Source organism: Colius striatus, chromosome 10, assembly GCF_028858725.1.
Source record: "Colius striatus isolate bColStr4 chromosome 10, bColStr4.1.hap1, whole genome shotgun sequence".
NCBI classification, from domain to species: Eukaryota; Metazoa; Chordata; class Aves; order Coliiformes; family Coliidae; genus Colius; species Colius striatus.
In genome coordinates this window covers 33,553,486-33,571,207 of record NC_084768.1, presented here as the reverse complement: position 1 = coordinate 33,571,207, position 17,722 = coordinate 33,553,486, and the positions used below count along the sequence as shown (strand labels likewise).

At 37.6% G+C, this 17,722-nt stretch overlaps 1 protein-coding gene across 8 annotated transcripts in view; it reads left to right on the top strand.

The window, feature by feature from the left end:
- PTBP2 (polypyrimidine tract binding protein 2) overlaps positions 1-17,722 on the top strand; it is a 46,225-nt gene that overhangs the window by 15,414 nt on the left and 13,089 nt on the right. For all 8 annotated transcript variants that reach the window (XM_062003387.1, XM_062003386.1, XM_062003383.1 and 5 more), the window contains 4 exons: positions 7,910-8,082; positions 8,478-8,621; positions 11,415-11,579; positions 11,656-11,766. In XM_062003387.1, the coding sequence (XP_061859371.1) occupies positions 7,951-8,082; positions 8,478-8,621; positions 11,415-11,579; positions 11,656-11,766 (552 nt within the window). In that variant the 5' untranslated portion in view covers positions 7,910-7,950. The remainder of the gene's footprint in view (positions 1-7,909; positions 8,083-8,477; positions 8,622-11,414; positions 11,580-11,655; positions 11,767-17,722) is intronic.

Genomic DNA, 17,722 nt, shown 5'->3' with positions numbered 1-17,722 from the left:
ATTTCTCTTCTGCCTTATTTCTGAATATATTCTTCCATTACTCTCTTGTTTATTTTGAGCTGTGGAAGTACATTTTCCAGACTTGCACAGTTTACAAGTTCAGATTGTAGACTTGGAGTTATTAGATCTGAAATGGAAACTTGTATGCAAATTTTTCTGTACCCATCTCCTGAAACCAAATGAGTTAGAGTATTCTTTATGTCTGAGTTAATGTACTCCTTTTGCTTCAGTTCTGTTACTTTTAAGAATTGAAGACTTCTGTAAACAGGGTTTTTGTGGTAGCCAAGGTGTGGTAGCAATGAATCTTCCTCAGATTTTGTAGGGTTTGGGAGAATCTGTAATCGTTGACTAAGTTCTTTGCAAAGGAGACTTGTTGTAGAAGTCAGCTTATTTTCTTAAGAAAACTAATACTTGTTCTTGCCATTTCCTTCTTAGTTTGGAAGTGTCATGATTTTGTCAGACCTGATCATTGCTTTCTGGAGTACATAGAAACCAGTTCTGGTTCTGACCTTGATATTTTCAGCATCTGATCCCATGATATTTTTTCAAGCAGATACCTGAGTGAACAGAAGAAGGAGACTGACTTTGTAGTCCTCTGAGCCTTAGTGGTAAAACAAAAATACCAGTTGTCACGAACAATGCTGTGGCAGGCCTAAACTTAGAGCACAAACTTGTGAATCACAGCCTTCTTTCTTTCTAAATCTCTGCTCCAGAAATATTAACCTAAAACAACTCGCCCAGGTTGTCAAAAGAATGACCCTTTCATGGAACGGGGTGTTTTCGGTGCAACTGGGGCTGTGTCTTTAGGGGTTGGCCTAGAGATGGGGTATGTAAAAATGATCATCTTATCCTTTTATCATGGCAACAGTTTCATTAGTGTGGGGTTTTTTCTTGTGTTCAGCTGCCATTCAGTTAGAGTAGTGAATACTTTAATGCTTTTATGAATACTCTTGCTCTAATTGTCTTTAGTCAGAGAAAGGCATGAAAGAGGCATGCTTTCTCTGTCATATAAGGAAGGCTTACCTATGAATCCTTCCAGGATATTTTTGTGGAGGTAACTTGCAGAAGTATCGGACAAATGCTTGATTTGCATTTTTCTTGATTACTTGAGCCACTGGTTAAATTGATAAACAAAATGGAATTAGGGTAAATGCTAACATGTTGGACTATTGTGCAGAGCACATTGCTCAAAATACAAAGCCTGATCCTTGAGCATTTTCTGAACAACTTTGTTGTTAATATAATCTTCAAAGCTGTATATATAAAAGGAAACCAATGGTATGTTTTATTAACATTCACTACAAGTTGAGTTACTGTCTTAAGCATTCTGTGTGTCTTTTGCAAAAGAACAGCCTCAAAGAGAGTTAGTCTTGGGTAACTGAGGATAATTTCCATGTGAGTTTTTACCACTTAATTCTCAACCCTTGTATCTCCCATGTGATATCATTTGATTGCTGTCCTTATTGCTGTGGGATTTTATTTTAGTTAAGCATTTATATTTAAATACACAAGTTTTTGTTTTTTCTGAATTAGGTTATGAACAGAATGGCAGAACATCCTTCTGTAAATAGGGAGGGAAGACTCACATCTACTAGATCAGAATTTTTTGCAAGGGAGCACAGCTTGTCAGGTGCCAGGTCAGCAAATAACAAAGCTTTTCTCAGAAGTTCTCTTTTTGATGTTAGATGTTTAAGTTTATGGCCTTTTGACATCAGCTGACATTGCCATGTTGAAATTGTATTGTCAGAACCACAGTCCTTTTATTACTGCTTGAACTGCTACTAGTGGTTTCCTTCATCTTTTCACAAAATATTGTCAAAAACTGTTCTTCTTTTTGGTCATAATCTTGCTTGGTTCCAGTCTCTTGGGAGAGCATAACCCTGTCATAACAGACAATGCTCATAAGCAGACAATGTTTAGAAAGGCAGTTTAGGTAGACTAAAATACAGTTTGGTGACAGGATTTTGTGAAACGAGATGAAGCCAGGCTATTTTAAAAATATGTTTGTAAAGACATTAATAAATGATTGTACATGAATAACTTGATTCACCTTTCAGTGCTGTATATTCAGTAATCACGTAACTGCAGTTGCTTATTCTGCAGCTTGTGCCATGTACTGTATTGCTGAAATCCACTCAGAGAAAGCATCTTACACGTGACTTTACCAGTCTCCTGAAACTTTAAATGATACTCTTCATCTTGATCTCGTTTTTACTTCATTAGCAAGGAATGTTAGCAGTGACTTTGGTAGATAATCTATTGTATTACACAGAATACTTAGCACTGAGGCATACAAGCCAATAATATTTCAAGTGCTGTGTTTGACTTGGGGAATAAACATAGATGTGCTGGTTTTGATGGCATATTAAGTAAAATTGGTTATTAGTTAACATTAATGATGCCTAAACATAGGTAATTTACTTCTGAAGTTTGCAAATTGATTACAATTAATAGTAATTTGAAAAATTTGAAGTAGTAGAGCACATATAATTGGAAAGTATAATAATGTAATGACAGAGTATAATTTACATTTTTGTAGACATACATTGACATGTGGATGAAAGAAATGTTAATGCTCTGAATGCCTGCACAATGGATCTTTTTGTACATTACAAAACTAAAAAACCCAAACTAAAACAAACCAGAAAAAACCCCATTTTTCGTGTTTTGGGAACTTCTTGACACTTGTGGGAGAGTTTCTCACTGGGTCAAACCATAGTTCTCATCTTCCTTCATTCCATCTATGACAGCAGTCCATGGGAAAGAACCTCAGAAACAAAACCAGAATGGGCTCTGTTACACCCTCCCAGTTTGTGGCTGTTTCATGCAATTGAGTGTGTTCAGTACCCACTGCAGTATTTAATCTTTCTATCTGGTTGTAATCTGTAGTTGTAAACTAGGTGCCCTCATATTTCTGTTGTCTTTGTCAGGTATTTCCTGTGTGGATACATGTCCTATGTGCTACTGTTGATAGCATCACATTTCATATATTTAGCTAGTGTGCAACAAGAAGTACTTTGTATATTAGCAACAGCAGTGAGTAACACCGTTAGCAAGCTTCCTGTCTTTTAAGGTATGAACTAATTGTATTGAGAGAGGAAGTAAGTCTTTCAGGAAAGCCTGAATACCTTTTTTTTGGTAGTTGGTTGTTGATGTGTGCAGACAACTGCAAAGCGGGGATTGGCTCCTGCAGAGATGCTGTTGATCAGTTTTTTCATTACTGCAGATAGGCAGGGATGTACAATCAGCGTCTTGTGATCAGTTTTTAACTTCTTTTTTTAACCTCCTTCCTTCCAGGAAATAACAGGTGAAGGCAACTTAGTGTTTACAAAATCTTTGTCCATAGCCACACAGTTCCATAGCCACATTTGCATGTTAGGATATTGTGTGAATACGAAAGAAAGCTACTATAAAGGAAAATTACACATCTAAAGTAAACACTTCATATATTTTCACAGGAAACTCGGTATTTTTGTCTCAGAACACTAGGTTGGATTTATCAATTTCTCGGAAATAAAATTACGCAGAGAAAAGTTCCTTTTGGATGAAGTCTTATTAAGATATGATTTAAAAAAAAGATTTATCACCAGGGCATAAGTTGTTCACTGTTTTCTAGGAGTTATGGTGCAATTTAAGATCAGTTTTTCTGCTAAATCTGCTTGGGAGTATCGACTGTTTATAGCTTGAATGATTGACTTAGTGTGCCTTGTGTATGTTGCAGTTCATTCTGCTGCTTTTATATATAGATTTCTATTTCTGTGTATAATAAAATATGAGTTTCTGACCAAAAATGCCAGACCTGAGGCAATTCTTGAGCATTCAATTTCAGCAGCTTAATTCATGCTAAATTGAAGAAACTTTGTGCAAGAGGGATGCGGCTTCTGTATCAAATCTATTTGGACGGTAGTGTCCTGTTTAGAGGGGAGAATAATGCTTTAAATGTCATTTGTAGAAATTTTGTTTAGAAGTAGGCAGCTGATGTCATATGGAAACTGGATTTTTCCCTCCTGGAGAGCCAAAGAGAGCTCACATCAGTGCAGTGGCTGTTACAGAGAGGGGCTTTTTTTTGCAATCTGTATTTGAATATTACAAATACTCAGGATTAGATTCCTCATTTCAGTTTTTTTTAAACTAATATTTAAGGATGTAACTTAGTTCATTAGATGAATATATATCATATGTTATAATGCTAGCATAATACTAATATTGTGGTTTAGGCAGGCTATTCTCATGGTGATTTTGTTTTCCAATGCAGATATTGTTGCCTTATGCTCTTCGGTGCATCTTTGTTTAAGTTTTAGTGACAGGAAGTTTGAATTGGATCAGGCTTTTCAAATCTGGTGAAAGCCAAACTGTGTCATTTAACAGCTATTTGCCAGTAAGCTTCCAGTTCTAATAGCTCCTCAGCAGTAGTTATTAGTTGGTTGGTGAGGTTTCCCCCTCCAATATCTACTTGCTGCCTCCGTTTCCTCCAATTTTGTCTGTCTTCTGCTGTATAGGGAGGGATCTTTCTACTTCCGTGTTTGTCTCCATAGACTCCATTTCTGCTGCAAGACAATGTTACTCTTTTATTGCCTTGCTCTTCTTGAGCAAGAATTCACCTTTCAGTGACTCTGAACAAGTTGTGTTCCCACGTTTTAAATATTGTGGCTTTCTGTTCCCAAGTGTAGTTTAAGGATGTCTCTACATCTAGGAAGTGCTATTTAAAATGGCAAATAAGAGACTAAAGTCAGGGAGTTTCATACAGTGCCAGAAGCTCATAGTTGTTCTAAAAGATAAATTTCATTTGTTCCTCAGATGTTTTGAGGGACTCACTTGTGTCTGTGCATGCATATTTGGTACGTGGCATGTTATCGAAATGTTCAGGTACATCTTTCCTTCAGGAAAAGTAGTAATAAACAATATATTTAGACTGTCTTCTGGAAATCAATCATTAAATGTTTTGGAGTACATTTTACTTGAAGAAGGTGGGCTTCATTTTTTAATGGATGTGACAAGTTCAACTTGTGCCAAAGTGTGCATCTGCCAGTAAGTAATAAACAGCTTTTGTCGTGACCACTTACCCTGCAGCTGGAAACTTCCCTTGGGCATTCGTATGGCACTGAGAATGCTTGTTGCCAGTCCCCCTGTCCTGCCCGTTCTGCTCCCTGTTTTTCTGATAGCCATACATTCTTTAGTGCCTATTTCTGTATCATTTTATGTGTATGATTTAAATATATTTCTCTACTTTTTCACATAAACATTTTAGCACAGGCACTTGTCTATATAAACTTTTTTTACTTGCTGAATTATAATTATTTAGAAAGCTTAAGGATGAACGGCATTGTTAATGTAGATTCAGTATCACCTTTGCAAGTTAAATTTGTAATACATTAAGCCTGTCACAATCCACAATGTTTTCCGGAAGTTTTTGTAGAAGTTTGAATTGAGAACTAGGGAAGACTATTGTGTCATGAGCTTCAGCTGAAAAATAAAAGTACTTTTTCCTAAACTTTGGCGCTCTGTTGCTTTGAGGATAAGGTGCTATATTGTGTAGTTTTGAACAGGTGAGATCTAGCTACATGGGTGCCCACTCTCAGCATGTTTTCCAAAATGAGGTAGGTTGGAGTCTTGTGTAGGCTAGGAATGGATGTCATGTCCTAGTTCAGTGTGTGTTTTACTCTTCTGTGTTCCCTCAACATTTCTCCTGTGCAGCAGACCAAGGTAAAATACAGACTTTGCATGGAGTCAGCTCATTCTAGCATTGTCAGTTGGAGATACTGCTAGCTGACTTTTGACAAGTTCTGATGACAGTAGATTTTTGTTGTTTTATCTGCTATGGTAAGTTGGGGAAGACTTAAAAGGTCAGAAAGTGTACCATGCTGCAAGAAATTTTTTATAAAGCTCAGTACTGCAGCTTTAGGGGAGGGAAGGGCAGATTAAGGGATAACCTGCCTCTAAAACATGCTATTTTTAACTAAGAAAATATCTTGAATTTTAGATCTAGCCAGATCTAGAGATGGGATAGATGGCTGGAGTGGAAGGCTGAACATTCATATGAAGGAGTTCAGTTGTTAGAAGAGGATATAAAGGAGTGATGGAAACAGTTCCCAATGGATAGATTTATCCATTTTCCATTGGTTCCTTTGATGGAAGAATGGAGAATGATCTTATTCCTGACAAAATGTGTTCATAGGTTTATTCAGAGACCTCGAGTTTGCCAATATTCTTAATACCATTGAAAAGGTATTTAAATGCCGTGCCTTTCAAATATGACCCTGGACTGTGAATGATCTCAACTTGTAAAAATGAGAGTCTGTTTATATTCTGTGTTTTAATCTTTAGTTAGTTGTTTTAGGTAAATTGAGGTAAGAACTTGAGTTCTTGATTATGATTTAGGCATACTCTTAGCAAAATTTACTATGCTTAAGTCAAAAATATTCATTTATGATTAAGCAGGGAATCAGATCAAGTGCAAGTGACTTTCCTGGCACAAATGCAGAATGACGTTCTGTAGTTAAAGCTGAGTGATAATGGAGGACTTCTTTATTCTCTTCCCTCTGGAAATCACAGTCATTATTTTTCTTATGAAGATGAGACTTTTGGAGAATTTAGGATACATAAATGCTTCCTATTGATTTCTCCGCCTGCCATTGTTTCTACTGTTTCTATTTCAGTGAGTAAATAAAAGCAGTCTTGTGCTTTTTTAAAATGCTCTTTGGGATAAGCCTGCAACCCCTGAATTTGAATCCTAATAATTACAAATATTTTTCTCCTAGTCACAGTTCATGGGTTGTTGGGTTTTTTTTGGGAAATACAGGTAGCTTTTGATGTGCTCTTCTAACATGAAACCAGAGACTGAACAGCTCACACTGACTTGCGTATTTTATAGCCAGAAGCAGAAAAAAGGAAGGCTTAACACTTGCTTCTCTGATATCTACATACATTCTGATTTCCAGTGTTGATTACTTCATTACTATCTATGTGGCTTACAACAGCGCTGTTCTTGACTCTCTCTGATGCTTACACTACTGCTCTATTTGTAGGCAGTGGCTCTATTACCTTTTAACCAAAGGAAATAATTTTTGTAGCCTTCTTTTCAAAGCAAAAGTTCTTTCATCCAGCTGGCTAAGTTTTTATTGCACATGCCCAAGAAATAGCAGCTCAGTTGGAGTTTTGCTGGAGTTCTAGACAAGAATGCTGGACAGTGTTCCAAGTAGTACCTTGACTGGCTCTTTTTCTTTTTTATTTTGTTCTCTCTTCCTATCCATGTTGGCTGCATCATGTTTATTAGTTGGCTTTTCGTTTTCTGTGAGTGACCTTCTAGTTTACAGTGGACATTTTTGTGCTTGGTCCTTAAATTCTGAGGTTGCGGATTTTATCAGGAGTTACGGTGTTGATCTTGGGTCATCCCCTTTCTCCAGTGTGATCCTTCCTGACTTGCTTTGATGCTTCTCTGTATCTGGTTCCTCAGTGCAAACACTCCCTAGGACTTTGCTATAGGAGTGCTTCTAGGAATTTTTCACCACTATTTTTCTCCTTTCAATAAAACTCAGGTTTTTCTAGATAGCAGCTAACTGTTTTTTTAATGTACTTTAGAGTTCTTATGCAAGTCTGAGTCATAATTAATATTCTTACGTGTCATTATAGGAGATATTTCCCTTCAAGTGAGATGAAAAGTGTTTAATGTGGGTTTTGTTTAGAAAATGAATTATCACAGGGCAAGTTAGTCTTTAACAGTTCCCCTTTTATGAGCCAGTGTATCAGTTTTCTCTTCAGAATTTGTTCTGAACTCTTGAGTTTTATTTAGATCAAACTAAGGGATGGCTTACTAAAAAAATGCCTGATGCTTATCATTAAAAGTATTTTTTAATAAAGCACTAATGGGTACCAGTAAACTCTTCAAATAGAGTCTGAATGTGTCTTTCAGCCAATGGTAATGACAACAAGAAATTCAAAAGTGATGATAAAATGGATGGGGCTGCTTCTCGTGTTCTTCATATCAGAAAATTGCCTGGGGAAGTGACAGAAACAGAAGTTATTGCTTTAGGTTTACCTTTTGGTAAGGTAACCAACATCCTGATGCTGAAAGGGAAAAATCAGGTAATTTGTTACTTTCCATTTTTGTACTATGCCTGCTGCCTAATGTCAATATGTGCTGTTAAAATGCTATTGAAATAAGTCACGTAACGGTAAATATTGGAAAAAGAGCCTTTGTTCCTTTAGGGTTTTTTTAGTAATTTCTGGGGGGGAGAAGGGTGCAACTGGCAGCAACAGAAAGCAAAAAGTTGACTGTAAGGTGAATATTTAGTCCTGCATCTTACAGGTGACTTTTTGGAGATGAAGTAGCATAGCCAATAAAATTGCTGTGTAGAGAATGGTATCATTTGAAGACTGATATTTGTTAAAACGTGTTATCAAACCCTTTGTTATTTATATGCTGTTGGTATGAAGATTATCTGCCTTGTAAATACTCAAAATCAGCTGTTTAATTATAGGCGTTTTTGGAACTTGCTACAGAAGAAGCAGCTATCACTATGGTTAATTACTACTCCGCTGTCACTCCTCATCTTCGCAACCAACCTATCTACATCCAGTACTCCAATCACAAAGAACTAAAGACTGATAACACACTTAACCAGGTATATTTACTGTTAAGTACTATTGCAGGTGCAGACAGTAGAAAATGAGGTATGACATGTACTTTTGACTCATATGGCATGTGTTTAAACCATTTGGTTTTGTCCATGATTCTGACACTACTTCAGTCTTACCAATGTTCATTCTGTTTTGTAACATGGAAGGGAATTTGCTTCCTGTGTGATCTTTCCATTATGATGAATTTGGTGACATTTCCCTAATGTGAAAAGATTCTGAAGTGCTTTAAACTCATTCATAAATTAAGTTTTCATCTTAGAGACTTTTGGATAAAACAATTAAATGTGTAGTTCTGACATCTGAGATTCTAACGCCACTTTGAATTTCCCTAGGGATAATGACCAATGCCAGTGCCTGCGTTTCAGGGTTTTGAGTGCTTGGATAGCACTGGTAACCTCAGCTTCTGTGTATTTTTAAATACTAAAAACTTAATTTTTAATCTATATTAGTTGTCTTTTAACCCCAGCCAGCATCCAAGCACCATGTAGCTGCTCGCTTACTCTTCATTATTCTCATGCTACATCCAGAACACAGTACTGTACCAGATGCTAGGAAGAAAATTAACTCTACCCCAGTTGAAAATCAGACAATATTTGAAGCATTTCTCATCCAACCACATTCATTTTGAGGTTGTCTTCTGGATGTTCAAGCAGGAAAATATGAAGAGATCGTGGTAGAAGAAGCTGAGGTTCTGTTGATTCCATAGAACTCTCTAGATTATGGAAGTTGGGATGTTATTCCATGTAACTGGGAAGATAGCATAAAAAATTGGAGAAAGGTTATAAAGAAGATGGAAAAATGTATTTAACTAAGGGCTACTTTAAACAGTTAGACCTTGAGACATAATGAAAGTAAGAAGGGTTCCATTAAGCTGTGCTGTTCTGAGTTTCTCAATATCAATAGCTTCCAAGAGTATTTTTAGTTATGGACTCAGAAGGTGTTGGTTCTGAATAAACAGGTTCAAAAGGGATCATTTAAGTTTTCATTTCAACTTCCATGAAAATCTTTTTCCTGTGAGACATCAAAACACTGAGAGAGGAGCATTTAAAACAAATGTCTTCTACCTTGTGTCGTACAGTATCTAAACTCAGAATAGAATGACCTCTGTAACTAGTTTTCTTTAATCATCAGCCCATCATAAATGCATGGTTTTAATCTCTCTGCACAGGCATTGCAATATCTAGAAAGAAATAAATGTTCTACTTTTGAATGGTGTAGCTGATCCTTTAGAATGAATTTCAGTTTTGGAAAAAACAAGAAGAATGCTTTACATACTGCTCAGATGTCTTTAGAGGTGGCTATTTATGTGTCATGCTAAATGTTATTTTGAATTTGTTTGACAAAATACTGTTGTAATGATTTCATAGATTTTATCCTGATTTACCAGTGTTTTAGGTCCTGTATTTCTTCATGTATTCACATTAACTGTAGTGGAATGAACTGATGTACAAGCCTAGATGGCTAGTGCCAGAGAGGATTGTATGTTAAACCTGACTTCACAAGTTCTGTTTCTTTGTGTTATACAGTGTAAACTTTTCCAATTGCATTAAGGAATGCATTTTAGTTGATAGATGCTCCTTCTGTGCTTACAGAAGGAGCAGGCAGTAGTTATGCAACTCAGACAGATATCTGGCCAGCCTGAAAATTGTCTATTTCATACATTAGGGGAAAAAAGACTGTTTTGTTATCACAAGATGATTTTACAGAGTTAGAGTAATGAATGTTACACATAGAGGTAAGTTTTGTTTTCCCAACTGGTGTTCACTGGGTCTTTTTTTTTTTCCCCTTCACTTTCCTTACTCATTGATTCGTTTCAGTATGAGGAGTATCATGTAAGTTGTGAGACATGAAATTGTGTGATAGCTCTAATACCTTTAAACTATGCCATATGCATTAATATGGTGGTTATTATTTTTACTTGGCATGCTCACTTGTCTCTCTGTTTTGTATCCTTTTGCTTCATAAGGCTACTGTATTGAAAGGATTAAATGGAAAGCCTTTTTTCTGCACTTTTTGTTTGTTGGAAAAAGACATCTAATCTTTCCGAGACTGTCAAGTTTTGGCAGTGGAAGTAGTTACATAGATCTGTGTTCTTGTCATGTCATCATGTGGTTACACCTTGGAATTTGTAAATCCCTGACTCTGTCTAAAAGCCAAAAAATCCCCACACACAGAGAGGATTTTGTTTTTCTTTTTATGAAAGAGGATGGATAACAGACACCAGTTTGTTTACCCCTCTGTGGATACTACTTTCTGACAGTTGTCAGTCGTGTCTAGTATTTCATTGTGTTAAAACTGTGAAGTGTGGAAGTGTTAGTTTAGCATTATCCCTTCCTATCAGAGCCTTCTATGTTATTAGAATGGCAGTGTAGCACAGTCTCTTGGAAAACAGGATAAATACTCCTGGCTTCTGTAGGCTTGGGGTTTTTGCTTATTTTCTCTAAGGGAGAGGAAACAAGTCTATAAAGAGTCTTGAAACTACAAAATCCTCATGTCCTTACTGGAACAATAAGCTTGCTACTAGGAAGATAGGTATTGGTGTGATTTGAAGCCCTGCCTTACTGTGACAAAAGGATTAATTGATGTTTTCATTTTTACCATCCCTTCTCACCAAGTTGGACTGCATTGCACTTACATTGTGTTATGTCTGTAGCTCTTGAGTTTTAAATAAGTGGCCTCTTTTTTGTTTCTGAAGTTAACTGTATTAATATTGCTAATAGATGTCTAGCTGTTGTTTTGAAACACAGTGTCTTCTATCTCTTTTTTGTTTTCTTAAGCGTGCCCAAGCTGTGCTTCAGGCAGTGACGGCTGTGCAGGCAACCAACGCTCCCATCAGCGGGACCACTGTTAGTGAGAGTGCTGTGACTCCAGCTCAGAGCCCAGTGCTTAGAATAATTATTGACAATATGTACTATCCAGTAACCCTGGATGTCCTTCATCAGGTAAGCCAAATTTCATTTTAACTTGAGCTGTGGTTGGGAGGAACTTGTCTGTAAAACTTTCCATTGTTTTTGGCAGATATTCTCTAAATTTGGTGCTGTTTTGAAGATAATCACATTCACAAAGAATAACCAGTTTCAAGCTTTGCTGCAGTATGGCGATCCAGTAAATGCACAGCAAGCAAAACTAGTGAGTAGAGTTCTCTTCTAAGTTTGGGATCTTCCTATACTCTTAAATGTTTGTAACGTGTTAATGTAATGAGTACTGTCCATGATAATGTGTCACACTCCTCCACAACTTGTGTGAACTCCCAGTTATTTCTCAGTGTTGTGATCTTGTGTCAGATCAGTGATTAGAGATACTATGTCTGAAGAATTATGTACATCTGTAATTATGAACAAATACATTAATAAGACTGCACAGAGATGAAATCATAGGCAAGACTGCAATATCTAAAGTGTCAAGCAGAAGTAAAAATGTAGGATGGTATGTTGATGTGTGATACATGAGATGCTCTCATCTTGCTTTTACTTTGTTGGAAACTCTCCTATCCTGGATAGGAGAGGGAAGAGCAGGTAGCTTGTTTAATCTCTTGTAGCAAGAGAGAGCCTGTGAATTAATTATTACAAAGATCAACAGCATGTCTTCTAGACTAGATGTTCTGGGCTAACTGAGTGGGAGATGTTCACAGCTGTGGCAATAGGAAAACCGAACCAAAGGGGAAGGCTGGTGGCTTTGTATTAGTATTAGTTCCTTTATCTCTTGAAAAGAATATTTTTCGAACCTTCACCTGCACTCTGGGTTTGTGGAAGGCTGACAAAAATTGATGTGCTGGTTAAGTGTTGCTTGGTAGCATAGAAAGTGCTTATTCATAGATGACAGAACAGCCGAGAACTTCAGGAAAAAGCTCACACCTCAGACTAAGTTGACCGTGAATGTCTCTTAGAGGAAAGCAAAAGTTGGCTTCATTTTGTGTTGTAAAGAGTGATGACTAAATAAAATAAAGACCTTAAGTAAATGGTAGAGGATAGTCATTTTTATCCTCATCACCAAATGAAATACTGAGTATTGATTAAAAATTGTGAGGCAATTGAGGTGGGAAATAACAAAAAATAAGAGACATGTTTTGAAAAAGCAGAGTGTAAGTTTCATGCTATTGAGAAAAATAAAGTTAGCCAGAGACAAGCATATTTGCAACCTGATTTATGATGATCTACTTTAAAATAACCTACTCCTAAAAAGCAGTCTGGAAATACTTGTAGACTTGGACTGCAATTTAAATTTGGGGGATCCTTTTCAGAGATGAATGGTGTCAGGTATCAGATGTATCAAATACATGAAATATGAGATCATGTGTCAGAGTGGAGAGAGATGCAAATATGTCACTAATACATACAAATTTACTTGGATGGGATACAGCTTCAGATTTTAAGTAAGTTTAAAATAGTAACGCAGAAACTAGATCTTTAGCCTACAATTGCTGCAGAAATTGGTCATTCAGATGCATGTTTGATAAACGGATGCTGACGTGTTTGTTGCAGAATGTAATTCAGTTGACTTGTGTTTGGAAAGTTATTTTTCAGTGATAGATGTTAATGCTGCTTTTAAAGTGCATTTTGAAGCAGAATATGACACCAAGTGATAAATCTTTTGACTTCATTTTCTGAGTCTTACATATATTATCAGAAGATTTAATGGAAAGATGACATCTGTGAAACGGACTGTAGTAATTTGAAAATTATCAGTGTAATTCTAGGAATGTATTGTAAAGAAGTGACAAAATAACAAAAGGATGAGGTATGTAAAAGTATGAAAGGAACCTGAGAACCTCTTGCTGTTGTTGACTTCTGACAAACTCATACTAGCTCGTGGGATACTGTATTGGCCATAATAAAAAAAAGCATGTATTTGTTTTTCCAGTGTTGCATGTTTTGATCAGGGTAGCTGTTCAGTAGTGGTAGCGTTCATGTGTGAGTGACTAAACTTCATTGAATAACAGTGACTCCTGCATGTACAGTCATTGTCAGAGTGATCTTGGAGCCTATCAGTGACCAACTGAAACAGTCTTAGGTTTATAGTTTCGTATTTTAACTAATCTATACACCGTTAGACAAATGCTAAGAGTAATACTGACTGCAAATACTGAAGAATGCGAAGTTTGAAGGAAGGTTTGATTTCCCTCCTACCTTCCATAGCTAAATAGAGTACAATAAGTACAGTTCTTATGGTTGAGCTACTGTGGTAAACATGAAATGCCACCAAGCCACAAATACCTAAAGGAAGGGAACGGTCAGATGACAGGAAAAAAACCTCTGCAATTTAAGTACATAGAATCATAGAATGGTAGGGGTTGGAAGGGACCTTTAGAGATCATCTAGAAGCAAGAGGATGTGGTGGCTGCACTGAAGTTGCATGGAGTTCAAAATTAAAAGCATGGAAAAAGAGTAAAGAACTTTTCACTTTGTTTTCCATCAGTTGTTACTGTAGAAGATAATGGGGAAATTTAATTTTCCACTGGCACTCTTCACAGGAAATCAGAATGTGGCCTTAATAAAAATTGAAGACTTCTTAAGGAAGTTAAAGAGCAGTTTGAAAAACTCAAGTGATGTAAGTACCGAGGAGAGATGCTATTCATTTGAAGGTTCTGAGAAAACAGTGACACTGACAAGAATGTACAATACAAAGCCTCCAGTCCTGTGGGGCTGCTTTTGCTATTTGAATGAGCAAGTAGTGAAAAATTACATTCCTGTCTCACTTGCTTTGTGAAAAACTCATTTCCTGTAAAAGTAGATTATGGCTACACTGATTCATGTTTCATCAGCACCCTCAGATCAGATCACTGTAGTTCATTATACTGTCAAGTGAAGGTGAAGATGACAAACTTCAGGTTCTGTGCCATGCAGCAGTATAGCTATTTATTCTCTTTTTTGTTCTGATGGGTTTGGAGAGAAGGCAGCGGTTTTGTGTGTTGCCCCTCTGTACCACTTTTTTTCTCTTCAGTATAATTTGATTTTTCTTTATTGGACCGTGGTAAGTGCTTTCAAGCTGTCCTCATCCTGCAAGAGATCTATTCCCTGTCTCGAATCATCATCTTAGGTGTCTACGGTGCTTGACAGAGAGAGGGGCAGATACACTATTTGTTGTGGCCTGAAGCCACGTGTCTCCAGAAATATCTGCTAGATAAATCTCTGGGTTTTATTTCTGAATAGCAAATGAGAATATGAAAACATCGTGACATTTTATGTCTCCCAAACTGTGTTCTCATCTGCCATAAGTGAGTTAGCTAAAGAATTTCTAAGTGCCGTATCTCTCCCTAGTTTTTTGAGGGCTACCTTGACCAGCTCCTGGAGGGGAATTTCGTAGAATCATAGATTTGTTGTCTGTACAGACCTTAGGAGAAGCTCATCAAAGCATAGTTCCTATGAATGTAGCCCTTTTCAGGAGAGCCTTCTTTCAGGAGGATTTTCAGACATCTTGAACCCTACAAGTAAAAAAAGTAGGACAATGAATTAATTCCATCAGAAAGCTTTTCATTAAGGCCAAGAAAACCTGAGAGAAGTGATTCTGGGAATGTTCTTACTGTGCTTTGGAGCTGGCTGATAAATCTGACTCCTAGCTGCATCAGAGAGCTGCATCAGTCATTCCGGAGGTTACAACACTTGGTAACTTTGTAGAATGCTTTTGCCAACAGATATCACCTTTGCTGGTGTTAGCAGTTCTCTCAACATCCACAGGCACAGTGGGAAATGACACATCCTAGTGCCATGAGCCTGTGTTGACTCAACAGAAAGTCTTTCTGTCGTTTTGCAGAAAAGCTGGCATGTGGTTGATTACATCAGCAGCAGGAGAAAATACTCTTTATTGAATGGGGTTTTTTTCCTTTCCTTCCATTGGCACCGTCTGATGTCTCACCTCTTAATCTGTGTGATCTTTTCTCAGTCAGCAGTTTTCATCTCTTCATCCTCCTGGCTGCTGTAAGCAAAAAGAGAGGGAGGTTTGATGTTAAGAAGTGGGAGAGTGCTACAGAGTTCCATCTCATTGGTAGTCCCTCTGGTCGTTTTTACTGTCCCTGACATTCACAGCTCTCTCTTGTGGATCCTTGTGACTTCCCACCCTGTGACTACCCAGGCTATTTCTGTTATTTTCTTTGTTGTGAGGCCTTGCTTATTCTTGCCTTCAGTGAAAGGTGCTTCCTTGAGATGTGAACAGATTTTGGGTTCTTTGTGAATCTAACCTCGGTTGTTAAAACCCTGTAACCATTGTGATTGTCCCTGCCACAGTAGTTACCTAGGAGTACTAGTTTCTTTTAAGCCAAATCCACTGTATTGGAACTTTCAGTAGTATTTTGGATTGGGATTTGCATTATTTCTGATTTGCTCCCTTTTTTACCTGCTGATATAGAACCATGCAGCATACTCGGTTGGAGTCGTCTTGGTTGGTTGGCTGATGTGGAGTTTTTTGGCAGTGGTCTTTTTGGTCTCTTTTCCCTTTTTCTAAACCAGTCCAAGTGACCATTGAGAACTTGTATGGATAGTAGTGTGTTTGTGCTGTGGAGTTGAGGTCGTGCACCAGAGAACACCGTGGAGCTTGTGTCGTTGTGTCAGTTCAGGCGTTTGTGTGTCAGTCTGAACTGCAAAAGGGATTTTTGTTTGCCCTTTTGCCACTATTTTCTACTGTCTCCTGCATGTTCTTACTAGCAGTCTTGTTTGTGTGCTCTGAAATACCACAGCGTGTTTTTTCAGGAATCTTGCCTGCTGACAAGCTCTTGGCAGGAGGTGAGCCACTCATGAGAATCCTTTTCCCCCTTGGGAGAGTCCAAGAGGGAGGGTACTTTTTAGCAAGGAGGGAATGCAGCGGCCTGGAAAAGAGTCATTATCATTCCACTTTCAGTACTGAAGGATGGCATATGTTTTAGTACCTCTGTTGGTGAGGAAACTGGCAGAAACAAGGTGTGGTCTCTTTGGTTTGCCATGTGTGTGGTGTGGTACTGTGTCACATGCAAATGTATGTATGTATAGGTAAGTGCTCAAAGAAAGACAAGTTGCTTTGTGGTAACTAGAGTTCTTTGAGATGATGTCTATATGTACATTCACTAACAGTATGGCTACTTCTCATTTTTGTCAGGATGTCTGAGAGGAACAGGTTATGAGGGTTTGTTGCATGTTCTTTTACAGCTGTAGAAGGAGGAGCTCAGGACACACACATTCACAATTATGACTTTACGTATGAGCAGTTAATCCTGAAAAAACACTCATTGCTGATAGTCTTTCTTGCATTGTTGTTGATGTATGATGCTGGTAGAGGTGGGTGAGGTGAGGTGTTTTTGGTTTAGTTTTGTTGCCAGGAGCCTTTCCCAGGGCATGACTACAGGGTTCATTAAGAGTATGTCTCCTTCCTCTCTGGTTCAGGGTGTTGTTTTAGACTGTGTCCCAACTACAAGGGATTTCTCTTGTGCAGTATTCTTCTGTATTTACTTTTGGTCACTTTAAATTTGTCAGAAAGAGGAGTTTTTGCTGTTTAAGTTTCAGCTGCTTATGCATCTCCCTTTAAACATGGACTACTCTGGAAACTACAAACACAGATCTATTTTGGTCTGCTACTTTTCAAGACTGCAAGGTTTTCATCAGCTGAACAGCTTTCTGCCAGCTATAAGTCAGTTTGTCTACAGATTCGACACAGAGATACTGTGTTCTAAAGACCTGGAGATTTGTGTCATGGTCCTGTGGTTTGGACAAATCTAAAGGATGCTGCCTTTTAGTCTCACTTACAATTATTTTTCTTCATTATGTGTCTGGGTATTTCCTTAATGGCAGTGGCATTGTCTTTGACAGTGATAAACTCTGCCTATGTAAACTGGACCTACCTTTAAACTGTATCTTAGTGGATTTTATGAGGTAAAAAGTCTTTGAAAAGTGATGATGGATTCTCAGTGTATGCTGCTTTAGATGTGTTTAAGTGAGATTCTTTTCCCAAATACCAACATGAGGAGTCTTGGATTCTGCTTTGTGTGTATGAAGGAGCTAGCAAATTCTGTAGTCTGTACTGGTGATGTGACACCCTCACACTCCCCCACAAAACAGAAGTAACCCTCAAGCTCATAATCTCTGAATCAAGGCAGTAGAGTTTGCTTTGCAAGTATGGTATA